General features: G+C 38.4%; 1 protein-coding gene across 1 annotated transcript in view; it reads right to left on the bottom strand.

Annotated features, from left to right (window-relative positions):
• ank2a (ankyrin 2a, neuronal) overlaps positions 1 to 17141 on the bottom strand; it is a 153675-nt gene that overhangs the window by 99458 nt on the left and 37076 nt on the right. Inside the window, exon 3 of the mRNA XM_088343031.1 lies at positions 3863 to 3961. Coding sequence (XP_088199157.1) covers positions 3863 to 3961 — 99 coding nt within the window. The remainder of the gene's footprint in view (positions 1 to 3862; positions 3962 to 17141) is intronic.

Here is a 17141-nt window from a genome sequence, read left to right as displayed (position 1 = left end):
GGATTTTATATGCGAGATTGTTTGCAATACTAGCTTGTTTTTATTGACCCATGCAGTGTTTACAAGGCTACACGGTAACAGTTAGCTGAAGCTTAGAGAATAAAATAGTTTGCCGATATAAGTAATATGGAGTACATAGCAACAATTTTTTTATTTTCATTTTATTTTTTTTAGATAGCAACAATTAAAAACATTGTCGACTAGCCTAATAGAGGAAATGCTAGCAAAGGAGGCTAGGAAGCATAATCTCGTGGTGGTTGGAGCAAAGACACATCTAGAAAATGGTGAAGCTGTTCAGGATACCCAGCTCTTTCAGGAAGTCGCCGAAGCAGTTCCGGGAGTAGAGAAACAAGACATTCTGGAAGTTTTTCGTGATGGAAGGACGAGGAATGATGGTAAACCTAGGATTGTGAAGATCCCATTCCGGAATACAAGGTCAAGGCTGGCATTTCTCCGTGGATTCAATCGGGTGAAAAGTACCTTTCCGACGTTGTCTTCTGGATTTGTTCATCCAGATATGACACCAAAAGAAAGGGAACGCGACAGGGAACTACAGGACGAGCTTAAGCGCCGTCGGGACGAAGGTGAAGTAAACATTATTATACAGGACGGAAAAATTATTGTCAAGCCGGGAAATGCCTAAGGTCGCCTTCGCCTTTATTGAACAGCCCCTTGATTAATCTCATTAATAACAATGTTTGACTTCCAAGGCAGATGACTTGGTGTCGTACATCAATTTCTACACCCCTGATATTTTGGCAATTACAGAAACTTCGTACTAAGCTGGTGACACAGGGCCAACTATAGCGAAATATCATACCATTAGAACTGATCGAAAAAATGCTCAACATGGAGGAGTTTTGCTCATGATTTCTCATGGTATATCTGTGTTTTCTGTCGCTAATTATCAATTTGATAGAATTGAGTTATTGAGTTGTGATCTTCTTATTTCTGGGGTGAAGCTGAGAATAGTGCTTGTATATCGCTCTGGTCTGAGCTCTTTTCAGGCCAACGTCGCTATGTTTGAACATCTGAATTCTATTTTACTTTTACTTTATTGCAAATTCCATTTATGGGTGAGTTTAACTTTCCTGACCTTCACCACAGTTTTCTTCAAAATTCTGATACTAATTTAACTTCAATGTTCAAAAACTTGGTTTCAAATGCAGGTTTCTTTCAGCATGTCGATAAACCAACCAGGGGGTCCAACGTATTAGACCTTGTGTTTTCTACTGACAGATATCTGATTAAAACCATTGACGTTGGGCCGAGTTTCTCTACCAGTGATCACGATTCTGTTACTTTCCAACTTAACCTGGCTCTTAAAAAAGACACCACTGCTCAGAATTACATAAATTTTAAAGACTGTCATCTTCATGGCATGAGATACTTTCTGCCCAGTGTCAACTGGTATCTCTTATTTGATAATTGTGGGAATATTGAAGAAATGTGGGCAAGATTTAAATCTGTTGTTCACACCTTGATATCTGTATACGTACCCTCAGTTGCTGTTACACCTCACGTCAACCGGGATATAGCTGAATTGCATAGGCGAAAGCAGTTTATTCACAACCTTTATAAACGTGATCAGTTGGCGTACTTGGAAAGTTATCAAGATGCTTCAAGGGAACTGCGGAGGGCCATCAGGCGGGAAAGGGTGGCTGAGGAAAAAGTTTTAGAGGCTAATAATACTCGTAAATTCTTTTCATACATCAACCGTAAACTAATTTCTAGGGCATCTATTCCCAACCTGAAGGCATCTGACGGTACCATTGCTACTGATAATGCTGATAATGTCCGTATATTAAATGATCAGTATGCCAGTGTTTTTGGTCGTGACAATGGTGTTTCACCCGACTTTCCCAGCAGAACTTCAGCTGTTCGGAATTCTGTGGAACTTTCAAAGGAGTTAATTCATAAATACTTGATAAAACTTCCCAGCAAATTTTCAGCCGGCCCTGACAAAATTCCAAATTTCTTGCTTAAAAAGCTAGCTAACTTTTTATGTGAACCATTATTTTACCTGTTTTCTAGATCTTTTGAGGATTCACAGCTGCCTGAGGACTGGCTCATTGCTATTGTCATACCCATTTTTAAAGGGGGGAGCACAACAAGTGCAGCCAACTAGAGACCAGTTAGCTTGACTAGCTGCGTCTGTAAAGTGTTTGAGAAAATTCCTCAGATGCCATATGGAAATTTATACAGGAGCACAATCTTTTTACGTTTAAGCAACATGGGTTTAGGTCCGGACATTCTACCATGACTAACTTGATAGCTCATTTGAATAATATTACCAGTATGTTTTTTGTTCACAATATGGCTGGTCATGTTGTTTACTTAGACTTTTAAGGCTTTTGATAAAGTGTCTCATGACAAGCTTTTACAAAAACTGAAATGCTATGGTATTAGTGGAAAACTGCTTGAATGGATAACTACATACTTGTCAAATCGTAAACAATGCGTAAAAATTAATGATGTTCTTTCAGCGTGGTCGGAAGTTTGTAGTGGAGTACCGCAGGGCTCAGTACGAGGATCATTATTATTTCTGTTTTTTGTGAACGACCTACCTGAGGCCATTCAAAGTAGTGACATCTCAATTTTTGCCGATGATGCTAAACTTTCGGCTTTCTTACCAAAAACCCAGGTTGCAGGAACAATTGATTCTCCCCAAAATGACATTAAATCAGTTTTTCTTTGGTCCGAACAGTGGCAGCTGCAACTGCCATCTCATAAATGCTTAGCACAGTCGTTTTTTCATGGTTCTGTTCCGCTGTATAACATTAATGATCATGATTTGCATGTTGTTACTGAACATAAGGATCTGGGTTGTCACTCTTACTTCAAACCTAAAGTTTATCACGCATATCGCCAAAATTACCAACAAAGCCAATAACATAGCACCAAACATTTACAGACACTTTTACAACAAGAACCCAGCATTCTTAGTTTGAATGTTTTGCGTTTATGTTAGACCCGGGTTAGAATATAATAGTGTGGAACCCTTACTTACTCAAGGACATTAACCTACTGGAAGGAGTTCAACGTCGGTATACTAAGCGGATACCTGGGATGCACAACTTGTCATATCCGGAAAGACTACAAAGACTAAACTTGGACTTTTTGGAGCTCCGCAGAATTCGATTTGATTTAATTTTTGTGTTCAAAGTACTGCATGGAATAATCGATGTGCCTTTTGATCAATTTTTTGAGTTCTGTCGGGTTGATGGTTTACGTGGTCACAGATATAAGTTATGGGTGCCTGGACCTACCAGCAACTTGCATGGAAACTTTATTTCTTTCAGGATACCAAAAATTTGGAATTTTTTGCCTGACCGGGTTATTAGTGCAAATATGGTGCAAACCTTTAAGCAAAGGTTGGCAGAAATAGATTTGTCAAATTTTCTTAGGGGAGGGGGCGTAAGGTGACCACATTTGGCCATGCTAACTCTCAGCATTAGTTTTTTTTTTGTGTGTCATGTTGTGATTAATGTATCCAACAATACCTTCAATAAACATTTCAAAACATTTCATTTCATTTAATTTATCTTACTTGATATGAGGTGTGCAATCTTTTCGCATTTATGAACCACAAGTCTTATTTGTCTTTATCAATAATGTTTATAGGGATCCTCTAAGACAATTTCTGATTGCTAATATACGATTCTGGCACACAAACGCACAACATGAGTACCAGCTATGACAGAAGTACCAGCTATGATAGTGTTCTTTTCCTCTTCCTTCTAACCAGCACGAGTGCTTTTTTGCCTCCAGGCTAAGCCTAGCCCACCATCACAATGTTTGCAACCCAATGAGTTTTTATTCATTTATATATTGTATTTTATGTATTTTTATCCATAAGTACCTTAGTGGACGAGTCAACGAGAGCTCCTCTCTCCAACAGTTCGTCCACCAGATCCTGGTGTCCCTCTTTGGCTGCCAAATGCAAAGCATTCAAACCGTTCTGTGAAAACAACAAACACAGAGAGCGTGATGCAATGGGATGAAAGGAATTAAACAGCATGTCAATGGCTTTTATGATTCGCCTCCATTAACGGCTATAGATGTCAAAACAGTTGTATATTGAGCATAACGATAACTCAAAACAACTGCAGTATGAAGAAAATAATGAATACATCTATTTTTAACAAAATTATTACTATACTGTCATATAATTTTAATTATCAATGTGTACTAAAAGCAGATCGACTTTTTAGCCAACAATATTGCAATAAGATGCACAACGGAAATTGGTAAAACGTTAGCCGCACTATACAGAAGCGATTCATTTTCTTATCTTGCTAAATTTATGATTTTAAAAACCCACAATAAAATCATTTACAGCAAGTACTTTTCCTTTCTGTTCACGCCAGATGCGGGTTGTAAACAGGCATGTGCTGGATTAATCCTCATCACCCCCTACTTTAAAGGGACAGTGTGTATTATTTGACCACTGTATGTCACTGAATGGTGCAGTACAACAAAAAACGAGTGTTAAAAGTACAAGGAAGAACACAAACTACGGAGATTTTTTATTCTTTTTTTTCTGCCCAGCCTTTTCGAGGATTTTGGGTTCCCGTAGCAGCAGGTCGGTGGACAGTTATGTCAATTTTATTTTGAACAGGCTATTTAGTTATGTGAAATCTGAATTATATCGAATAAATGTTCATTTCTCTGACTGCACGTATTATCAAAATGCATGTTTATCTAATAGTTCAAAGATTTTTGCTTTTTATTTAAATCAATAATATTTATTTATGAATTAAGTTTTTTAACTACTAGGAGGCGCTAAATAATACATTGTCCCTTTGACATTTTGGGGTAATTTCTTATATTCAAATTTTCAAGTTGTTAAACATGATTTTGTAATTGCAATGCATTTTTTTCCTAAACTGTTTACCAGTAAAAATGATAATCAAATACAAATGAGTTATATTTTAATAACAAATAATTAAACAGAAAAAAGAAATTAATCAAAAACATAAATCAAATAAATAAATTAATATAATAACCAAATTAGCACTTGAAATATTGAAAGTATGATTTTTTAAAATCTGATTTACTTTAAATTCAATATTGTCACTTATAGAAAAAAATTACAAAGTATGAATATAATATATTACTTAAATGTGCCCTGCGATTGGCTGGCAACCAGTTCAGGGTGTCCCCTGCCCACTGCCCGGAGATGGCTGGGATGGGCTCCAGCCCCCCCACGACCCTAATGAGGATAAGCGGTACGGCTGATGAGATGAGATGAGATGAGACTTAAATGTGTAATATTATCAGATATTTTTGCTCATTGCAGGTGAAAATGTATCTATAAAATGTGAATTCTTATTTTTCTATTTTATCATTATTTTCAAATGTTGTCATCAACCTATTATCGGCACAGTTTATCCTCAGAAGGCTCGCGGAGGTGCTGAACTGGTTGAGAGCCAGTCGCAGGACATACAGAGACAGACAATCTCTTGACCACGTGTGGAGCACGCGGTTTAACACGTGCTCAAACTTTTGAGCAGCTCAAAAGTTTTGCGCGCGGCCAACTACGTGTGAATTTCTGACCGCGAGTAAAGCACTGCTGTATCTCGTCTATATGGTGGTCTCAAAACGTCCAAAAGCGCCCAACAGCATCTGCCTGAAAGGCAGAAATTTCTGGCCGTGATTCAGCCGCAAATGTCTATGTGACCGGCCCCTAACCCATTCAGACGCGATACAGCAGATCTTAACACGAGGTCGGAAATTGGCAGCGGTCGGAAATTCACACCTGGTTGGCCGCGCGCAAAACTTTTGAGCTGCTCAAAAGTTTGAGCACGTGTTAAACCGCATGCCGCACACGTGGTCAACACGAGGTAATGACGCGGAAATGACGCGGAACAACGTGCTCTGGCCGCGGCCAGGGCGTGGTTACACATGGGTAGGACGGGAAGTTTCAGCGGGTAATCGTGGCTGGAGCATGGTAATAGCATGTTCTGCGCCTGTATCGCGGTGTTATTACGTGAAATTTGCGTGTTACGTGTGTGACAGTCAAACGCCTTTCTCCGCGTATATACAGTGCGATTTGCCGAGCACACGTCAGTTGTGTTCGAGACGTCAAGGGGTGGACATGGATCCCCGTCACCCTTGTGACCTCGTCTTAATCCATTTTTATTTCTTGACATTTCCTTTCAAGATAATAAAATAAAAATGATGCCATAGCTTGAAATCTTGATCTTCACGGGACTGTGTCTTGAGCGGCTATGATTTCTACAGCCCGGTGTTATCCGAGAAATGCATCCTTGCCGAGATTTGCATCCCCTCGCTACTACAACCACTTTTACCTCGTTTTATCTCACTTTTAGGGAATGTAATGGCGAACATATAACCAAAACCACTTCGTCTTGCATTTGTTGGGAATGTAATACAACTTAAAGCATTCCGTCTTTGTTTTTGTTGTGAACGTATTCGAACGGTAAATCCTCCCCCCCTCGCGTAACCGCGCATTCTGCTGCGCTTCCAACAAAAGCGATCGTATTCTATATAAAACCGCTTATTAAAACAATAAAGAGAGCTAATTATAACAATTGGGAGATCCTTGTCTATATAACGCGTTTTTTTAAACAATAAAGTGTGATCGTATTCTACAAAATGCGTTTGTTAACATGGATGAAAAAGTCACCAACGTCAATGCACGCTTCCCACAAAAGCGATCGCAGCAGAATGCGCGTTCACGTGAGGGGGTGGGGGGGTGGATGTGTTGCGTAGGAATCGGATTTAGGCACAACGGGAGCTTTTATACGCGTGGTCCACACGAGAAAATGACGCAGAAATTACGCGATGAGGAGGCGGAACAGTCGCCGCCGTCTGTTTTGCGGGCATACCACCGATGAACAGCGGGTTGGCCAATTTTGCGCATTTTCCATCGCGGGCAACCACGGGCAAAAAAAAAAAAAACGCCGTGATTCAGCCGCAAATGTCTGTGTGACCAGCCCCTTAGGAACAGACTGCTAGGAGAATACCTTGCTGCCTGCCTGAGAGTCTCCATGAATGGACCAAACCCTGAAGGGTTTAATTTTGGAAGAGCAATGGAAATTTTCTTAACAAAGCCAAGAAAAAATAAATGTTCAATGGCAGGGTGCCAAGTGTGTCAGTAGTGAGTAAATGAACAATGGACTGAATGAGTGTGTGAATGAATTAATGACTTTGTGTCATAGCCTTTTGACTTAAGATTAAATTTGAAATATTCCTGATATGCCTTTGAGTGCTCTTAAGGATGATTCCAACTTGTCATGTTCATTACCAGCAATATATATCACATTCAGTGGTTTCAATATTTACCATGCTTGAAAATGTACACACACACCCTACCCAGAGGGTCAGAGACCTTCCCACCACAGTCTCCTAAAATCCTATGGGAAACACTGACCAGGTTGTACTTGCCCAAAACACACCACATGAAATGATGCCCCTATTACCCTAGTGATTAAGGGATCCAACCAACTATTGTAATAAGATAGATATAAATGTTTTTAATGTCCTCTTCTATTTATTGTTTTCTTTTCTGTTGTGTTCCTTTAGGGTAAGAAAAAATAAAGCAAAACGCAATTAATTTATAAAATATGTAAAAACATTTGTTTTTGTTTTTTTAGTCCAGTATTTTTCTTAAGATAAAATGAATATCTAAAAACATAACATTTATAGAGGCAGCACGGCGGCGCAGTGGTTAGCGCTTGTGCGGCACAGTTCATGTCATGGGAACCTGTCGTGGGTTCAAATCCAGCTCCAGACTTCCTGTGCGGAGTTTGTATGTTCTCCCCGTGCTTGCGTGGGTTTCCTCCGGGCACTCCGGTTTCCTCCCACGTTCCAAAAACATGCATTTCAGGTGAATTGGCTGGTCCAAATTGTCCATAGGTGTGAATGAGCGAATGAGTTGTCTGTCCCTGTGTGCCCTGCGATTGGCTGGCAACCAATTCAGGGTGTCCCCTGCCCACTGCCCGGAGATGGCTGGGATGGGCTCCAGCCCCCCCGCGACCCTAATGAGGATAAGCGGTACGGCTGATGAGATGAGATGAGATAACATTTATAGAATATAGTTTAACATGAGAAACAGTACAGTATTTGACAATAATGCATTTTTCCAATGTATTTTTTTTTACAGTTTGAAGACAATGTCCTTGAAAAAAAGCTGTGAAAATAAACGAATCTTAATTTTTTAAATTTATAAACAAGAGTGACGTGCTTCATCCATGACGACATAAAAACAACATATTCACCTCGTCTTCCTCTTCTTCCATCGTGCACGTTTTCTACTATCTACAAAAGTCCTTCAATGTCCTCCAACCACTTACTATGATATATTTTGCAAACTCGCACCTTACGTTCTATATTATAAAATAACGACGCTGATCCACAGGCTCACGTCCAGAATCGCCGACCTTCCCTCCTCCTTGTCTTCATGCCTGCCTGGCACTAAACTCAATGAGAGACTGCAATCTTGCTAACACCTTCTAATGCAAATTAAAAAAAGATAACAGGCTAACATGCAAAGGGGTAAGACCAGAGTTCCTAAATGCCAGCAGGGGTGTCCTGTTACTGCACAGTCATAGAGGGTAAGTAGGACGCCCAAGTGCATAAACAGGAGTACTCGTATTTAGAGGCGGCTTAAAATGTCATCCTTACCAATAGGAAAAAAAAGTCCTGCGAGAGTTAAGTATGCCGATTACGGTGCGGAACAGTGAGGAACATGAGTGACGGTTGACAGGGTTTGTACACATTTTCCATGGCCAAATCCAAGGACTTACTTGGCCATTTTTCCCAATACCTTCAAATTCAGCGCCGATCAAAATAACGTGTTTTTTATTTTTTTTTATTTTTTTGGGGCACTTTGACTAAAATAAAGTTGCTTTCTTGCTGGTAGCACATACTGTGCTATTTTGAGCTCTTCCTGACTATGATCGATGCTCGTTTTGTGTCCATGGGCTGTTATAAACTGACATGAATTCTGCCATTCTGCTTTCACAATGCACACACAGCTTCAATATGTTACACTTGTTTGCAAACAAAGGCTTTATAGGGGTTGGATAATAATGAATTTAATACAGAAGACATAAAATAGAAAAAGTACTGTACATATAAAAACAGAAAAAAGAGAGATTTTGGACTTATTTTATTTATGTTGATTGCTCCACACAAGACTATATATATTCAATCTTTCAATCCACTGCTGATTGCTTGTTTTACTTATTTTAATTGATCTTTTTTTGCGTCTTTTGATCTCGTTGGCAGCTCGCTCTGTAGACTACCAAAAGCATATCAAAGAGCGTTTTTTTCACGTTTACAATGAATTCAACATATTTTTCTTTAGTCTGAATTTTAACCAACATCATCCTTTTTATGTATATGAGAAAGCAGTAATAATAACAATAATGAGTATAAAAACGGATACAATTTATCTGCAGATGAAATGAGTCACAACATTAGCTTCTCTGCTGGCTTTGATCTCTTTGATCATGTTGAGAGATTTGTCAGTTGTTTAAAATTAACTTTTTTTGTGGAGCACCAAAAGATGTGTCTTACTGTTGGGAGCTTGCTCTGTAGACAACTGCCAACAAACCCCAGCTCCCGGTCACATGTCAGAAGCCGAAACCAAACCCTAACCCCATACCAGCAGGTGGCACTGTTGGACTCATCATTGCAGGACACTTACCGAAAACTATACACAAATTTCAGCAGGAATTTCAATAAAGCAAAAGTTATTATTACACCTGTTTATATATATATATATATATATATATATATATATATATATATATATATATATATATATATATATATATACATACACACACAAAATAATTAATATCTTTTTTATATTTTGCATTTTTAGGGTTTTTGAGTTGTTTGACTTTTAATCTGTTGTGTGTAAAAGCTAAAATTGTGTTGGATTTACACATCAGTGAATATTTCAATTTGAATTACTAAATAATTTGGTGCATAATGTTTTATTATTGATAATATATCATAAAAAAACACAAATCTTAGGGGCCGGTTTTCTCAATACAACTGTGCTCTTGGGTGCTTCACACAACAACGCCATATTGACTTAAAATATTTACTTCTTCGTTTTATAATAAATATTTTGTATTAATGTTTTTCAATTTATTAATTCATCAATTCATTTACATTCGATTGCATTAAAATTGATTAGTTACGAACATAAAACTGAAATAATTTATTGTCATATCCTTGATTGCAAAACCATTTTTAAAAAGGAGGATGTGTTTTGTTTTGTTTTTAATTACAAATTAGCTGAATAAAATGTCAATTGATTAAATTTATTGTCGGCAATGACATAAACGAACTAATTGATCGGATTCCAATAATTACTTTCATTGACTATAATTTTTGATAATTATTTTATTGGTTATTTTGATTTAATAGAATATGTTTTGCTTAATTAATCCTTTTAAGTGATCATTATTGATTAATATATTTTTTACATTTATAAAATAACAGTGTATCATGTTAATAATATGTTATTACAATGTCAATCATTAAATATAGAGTAAATAGACGCAGTCAACCAATAAAAAATAATAATTTTACTGAAAAATCACAATTAACCAGCACTGGTGAGCTATTTACAGAACACATCCGCGGGCACCTCAACTATCATTAGGGGGCACTACATTGTTCTATCTGAATTAACACCTTGATTGATGCAATTTTTTCAAATGAAAAACAAGTTTTATGACAGCAATAAAAACAAAGGCATTCAAGCTCAACATTGTATTTATTGCCAGCAATACCCATTAAGGTTTATTATCTTTAGAAAAGTGGACCTTGCAGGTGCTGCAAGCTCTTTGCATAACACGCAGCACTGCAACAAAATAATCCTCCCCGGTTGCTAAAATCGGGTCGCCGGCGATTACGCTGAGTTCACCAAACCTTAGTGGGTCCCATCACTGAATTCTAAATCAGTGAGTCAGCAAATTTATTTGCGTTTCTGACTTTCTGCACCAGGCAACGGAAAACAAAGTCGCTTCCAAACGAAAATATCCCCGAGGGTTTCAAATCGTCATCAATAGTAAAAACGCACACACACTAAATGTCTTTTTCCGTAAGTTAAAAACTTCATTTAGCTAACGGAGATGCAGCTAGTTCATCGACCGATGTTCAAGGCAAGTGAGATTAAACATTAGGTCCACGTTAACAAAGGTTCTATTAGGCAAAGTATCTCATAATGTTACGTAACGAGTATGTACAGTAGAGGAAATAATATCAACGCACGCAGGTTTAAGACTAATATCACTCACGGGGGATTAGCATCTGGCAGGATTAGTCATCGTGAGGCCTTTTTTAATTTTTTCGCGGCGGGTACGAAAACAGATGTTAGGCACACATGGACTAGTAATCATAGACAAAAAAGTAATAATAAAAAGTAAGTTAAAAAAGCAAAACACAATATTTATCTTAACCAGGGGTCTCCAACCTTTTTGAACCCGAGAGCTTCATTTTGTTACTTAATAGTGCAAAGGGCACCCAGTTTGATACGCATTTCTAAAATAAATTGTCATGTTATTAAAAACTTATCATGTTAGCAGTATGTCTTTACTATGTTATTGCTCTGCTAACTCTTTCACGAACAATGATGATGATTATATACGTCATTTATCCTTGTCAATTTGCTTTTGAAAGGTTTTGATGTCAACCCTTTATTTCGTTTTTAACTAAGCCAGCCATGAGTTAATTGAGCTGGCAGTGAATAAGTTCAATACTACAACAAACTAGTTAGCTTATAAATAACTTGCCCAATGAACTAGTTATTAACTAACTTCCTTTTCTAATTAACAACCAATAAGGACAACAGACATAAAAGATCCATTTTGAATTCAGTGCCAGTGACTTGAGTTAGACGTCAACCCTTCCACAATTGGTAGTTAACTCTGCTGGATGAGTTAATTATTGGAAGTAGGGTTAAATGGACTCAGACAACCACAAAAACAATACTTCTGCGAGAAAATCCCAATGACCTAGTACTGGTGAGATAATTTCTGAACAGGTCCATGGGCACCTAGCCTGTCCTTAGGGGGGCAATCTGGTCCCCGCGTGCACCCCTCATCTAGACCATTATATACATTCTGATTTGTGTGCAGTTTATAGGCCCCGAAACGGCTGAATTGATATTTGCGAAAATGTACACAGTACCACTTTAGGCTTCTGGGGGTGTTTTTACCTTGATTTGGTCTTACAGTACCCCCCAATAAATACCCACAAAAATTGATAATTCCTTGTGTACCAACGACTCTGGAGCTGCATGCGGTCATACTGCTCTTTGGCACTTACTCGTGGCTCCCTGGCGCTCTTTCAACCAACGATGCCCCAAACCATCACGCCCAAGTAGAATGCCTGCAACACTGGGCTTGTACATTCTGACTCCTTTATTGCCATGGACGACTAACGATTGCAGTGAATCAGTTAAGAGTTTATTCATTTGTCAATCAAAGAACTGGATACCATCTAAATATGTACTAGTTGTATCACTATTGATTTAGTATCAGACATCCCTACTAATGAACAAATTACATGTACATGATAATAGGGGTATACTACTTGTTATTATCATTTTTCTTTGGCTTTATGAAATGCTACCACGGGGATAAAAATAAAATAATGTCACATACTTTTGGTTCACCGGACAAGGGCTCCAATTTGATCATCTGACACATGAGCGATATTATGAAGGGCAGGAATCTCCGGTTGCCTTTTTAAGTGTGTATGTGTGTGTTACTGTGTGTCTTGTGCACAAATTGACACACCCGGGGACCAACAACAGCCATGGTGCCGGGGACAACAAACAGTGGCGTTCTTGGTGGGTAGTGGACACTTCCTCTCCACTGACCAATCAGAACACAGTGTATAAATAGTCACTATCACGAGATATATGGGTAATAACAGTGCCATTTGCTTTGACACACGTCCCCCACCAATTTTTTTTCTTGACCGTAAATCGTTTCACCGTCTGACTTTTAGGCGCACGATATTTTGCACTCTCTTCTTTCCATACTTGGAATGCTGATGGGGGAGGGTGTAAGGGCCACTTGTTGTTGAGCAGTAGCTTGTGAAAGGATTTGTTAAAGTGGCAGTGTTCAGATTTGCTCCAAATGATGAGTCGGCTTCTTTCTGTGAAGCGAGCGTGATGCAGCAATTTATAAAGGGAAAAAAATAGATATGACCTTAAGGGATCAACCGTTTTTCAGGGATGATACCGATTATTTGTCCTGTTAGATTTTAAAATAGGTCACTGAGTATGTTGTCATCATAACATGAGTTTTCCAGCAATATTAAATTTGTTATTTAATCATCACAGTACTAATTCAATGATAACATTACTCATTTAGTTGTTATAAATGCACTTATGTTCATCCACATATTTGAGTGAAGTATTTACTTGCTGTATTCTTTCATATCAGTACCTTCCCAGCAATGGTCTTTTACCCTTATCTTATCATACAACATCCCTGTCAACCTCCACGGCTCCATGCCCGTCGAAACTGTCGTATTTTCCCGTACAAGATACAAAATAATCGTACACAATATTTTTTTTTCCGGAATGATGCATGGTGGGAAATCCCCAGGGGGCAGACGCATGCGATTGATAAATTTGCGTTTTTCCGTGCAGATTTCCTTGTACGTCATACTCGTCTTAAAATGCATAAAAAACGTACTTTGTACGGCAAAACTGTACAGGTTTACAAGTATGCTACAACCTTTAAAATTAAGCTGTGTGCAGTTCTATCAAGAGTCTCTTGTTCAATGAGATCGTTTATTTTATCTTGCAATGGGAGATCCAAGGAGAGCTTCAAGAGTTTCATCTTTACTCTTTTGCACAATCCACACCTTCCTCCTATAAGAGAGGGACCAAAACATTTGCCGATGCGATCTTGGTGAAAGACGCGCTTCCCAACAACTGGACCAGAGTGCACTCTGTTTTTGTCTTTTTTTGAAACTGTGTAATAAATGTCCTCAACTGCATTGCTTCTCTCTAGCGCTATTTTTCCAAAGTCCAAACACTCGGTCTGGTTTAGGAAAAAAACACGCTTCGAGACATCGGAAATGTCTTCAACTTCAGTAATAAGAGTAGACCCATAACTAAGATTGGAAGCCGATACTTATTTTCTTTAAAAGCTTAATAAGTTTTAAATAATGCAAAAAGAAGCAAATAACCTTCGTTGTGAATACAACTTTAATAACACTCTAAAACATTTTAAAGTTAATAGATTTGAATTTCAAGACTACTAACGTGACTAAATATTTCACATACCAATAATTAGTGGTATTCCTCTGTATTCTCTTAAATCCGCACAATAGGTTTGAAGTGTGTCTTACTTTGCAAACAGTAGATAGGGGAGTCAGTTTTTAAGTTCAATTCAAACATTTGTTTACACCGGGAAATCCAGTAGCAGTACTCAGGAGGTATAGAGGCCGGGTTGCAGGTTCGATCCCTAACTCTTCCGAGTTACATTTTGAAGAGTCCTTGGGCAAGACACTGAACCCCGATTCGAAGGTAGGCGCCATGGCAGACTCCGTAATCATTGTGTGTGTGTGAGTGTGTAAAGTGTGAAGTGTATTATAAAGTGCTCTAGAGGTCAGCAGTAACTGGTTAAGCACTATATAAATGCAGTCCATTTATAATTTAAACTTTTTTATTTTTCACCATCTCAATTTGATGGAAAATTGCAAGCTGTGTTGTGGAAAAGAGACATGAAATAATAATAGTAATAATAATACATTTCACTTCATAACGCCTTTCAGGACAGCTAAGGTCGCTGTAAGAAAATGTCAGATGTTGAGAAAAGGCTAAGCTAGAATCCATGTTTCTAGCTTGGCTTGAACGTTAACTGCAAAAAAAAGAAAAAGACAAAAGGCCCAATTTGCACTAAGAAGACTTTAACATTTTTCAGATTTAAACAGATAATATTTTAAATTTTCCAAGAAAACCTAGCAAAAAATATTATGAATATAAAGTGTTGCCTAAAAAGAGAAAACTGTTTGCCTCATACAAATACGTTTTTTTTAGATATTTTTGATGATGAATAAAACTTAAAATACAATACAAATTAAAAAAGTAAAACATGTTTTTAAAATGCCTCATATATAAATTTGATCTTTAAAATATTTTTCCTTTGATATAGTGTTGTGTGAAACGTTATTCATTTGGGTCCACTGTTTTTTCTGGTCGTGACGTACGAACTGACCAAGAAATGGACCCAGAGAACGTTCGCACCAGCGCTGATCAGGAAGAGACGTAGGCTTCCATGGACTCAACCGCCATGGGTGATCACGAACTTAACCTGATTGGTTGGTGTAAAACTTGGTTGAGACCGGATGAAATGAGATGATCTGCATTTATATAGCGCTTTTCAAGTCACTGACTTCCCAAAGCGCTTTACAATGTGCTCCACATTTCCCAATAGCGGCCTTGCAGCCATGTAAGGCGCTAACCTGCTTATCGGGGGTATTAGGGGTTCAGTGTCTTACCCAAGGACACTTCGACATGTAACACGGACGAGCCGGTATTCGAACTGGGATCCCTTGATCCCAAGAGGAGTTTTTACTGTTAAATGAGGTTTCTCCTCAAGAATATGTGAGCTGTCATGTAGAACGCGCTCCCGTACCTCTAATATTTATAAAGCGTTTGAGGCTCTTGTCATGCGGCCCTCTTTAATGTCAATTCTGTAGTAACTATTTATCACGCACCAGGACCATACTCAGTTTTCTTAGATGAATTCTTTGAACTGTTGTCTGACCTAGTAACCTATGCAGACAAAATAATAATGATGGGGAACTTTAACATTCATATGAACTCCCCACTCACTTCACTTACTGTAGCGTTTCGGGCTCTAATTGAAAAATTTTGGTTTTAATCAACTGATTGATTTGCCGACTCATAAAGATGGAAACACGCTAGACTTGGTTCTGACTCGAGGAGTTTTAACCTCAAATGTAATGGTGTTACCGCGTTCTACCGTTATTTCTGATCATTATTTAGTTACATTTGAGGTGCTGGCTAAATGTTGTATTAAAGAAACTAAAGGATTTAGCGGCCGCAATATTTGGACTGGCATAGTTTCTGAGCTCTCTGATCTTCCTTCAGGAGTAGTTGCGCCGTTTCCTTTACATAAAGGCTCTATTGACTCATTCATGAATGAGTTTAATGCTACCCTGGCTAGTGTCCTGGATTCCGTGGCGCCCCTTCGGCTTATATCACGACCTAAAAGATGCTTGCCTTGGTTTTATGATGAAACTAGATCGCTTAAACAAGACTGCAGGAAATCTGGAATAAAATTCCGTCAAACCTGGTGTGACACCTTGTTTAAGTATAAAACAGCCCTTGCCTCTGCAAATTCAGCCTATTTTTCGAAGGTGATTGCGGCACAAAAGAGTAACCCCAAAATCCTTTTCGACACTGTAGCATCGCTAATGAGGCAACAGATTATTCCAGATAGTTCTACCCATTCAGCCCATGAGTTTATGGTCTTCTTTAATAAGATGATTCAACGCATACGGGAGGAGATTTCTAAAGACCATGTAAATACGTCACATATTAAATGTCTGAATATTATAGATGAACGGCATGTTGACTGTCCAGGGATTTTTTCCCGATTTAGTGATCTGTCACTTGATAATCTTAAACTAGTGGTGAATACGGCCAAACCGACTACTTGCCTGTGTGACCAGCTTCCGGGTTAGCTGATTAAAGGTTTTTTTCGGGGTCCCTGGACCTTCAGTTCTAAATATTATAAACATATCACTCTCCTCAGGTGTAGGTCCATCAGCTTTTAAGTCCGCTGTTATTAAACCTACACTGAAATAACCCAACCATGATCCAGAAAGCTTATGTAATTATAGACCTGTGTAAAACCTACCGTTTCTTTCTAAAGTACTTGAAAAAGTTGTGGCACAGCAGCTGAATGATTCTACATCCGAGAACAATCTTTTTGAATCTATGCAATCACGATTCAGGGCTAACCGCTCCACTGAGACAGCCCTGATTAAGGTAACTAATGATCTTCTACTGGCAATGGCACTGTGGACCATAATATCTAACTACAACGGTTGGAAAAATGGATTGGTCTGTCAGGAACCATCCTCTTATAGTTCAGGTC

This window comes from Urocampus carinirostris, chromosome 8 (genome assembly GCF_059441175.1).
Source record: "Urocampus carinirostris isolate Australia breed hairy pipefish chromosome 8, RoL_Ucar_1.0, whole genome shotgun sequence".
Lineage (NCBI taxonomy): Eukaryota > Metazoa > Chordata > Actinopteri > Syngnathiformes > Syngnathidae > Urocampus > Urocampus carinirostris.
Note: the sequence above shows the minus strand (reverse complement) of the source record. Positions and strands in the feature narration are given on the sequence as shown.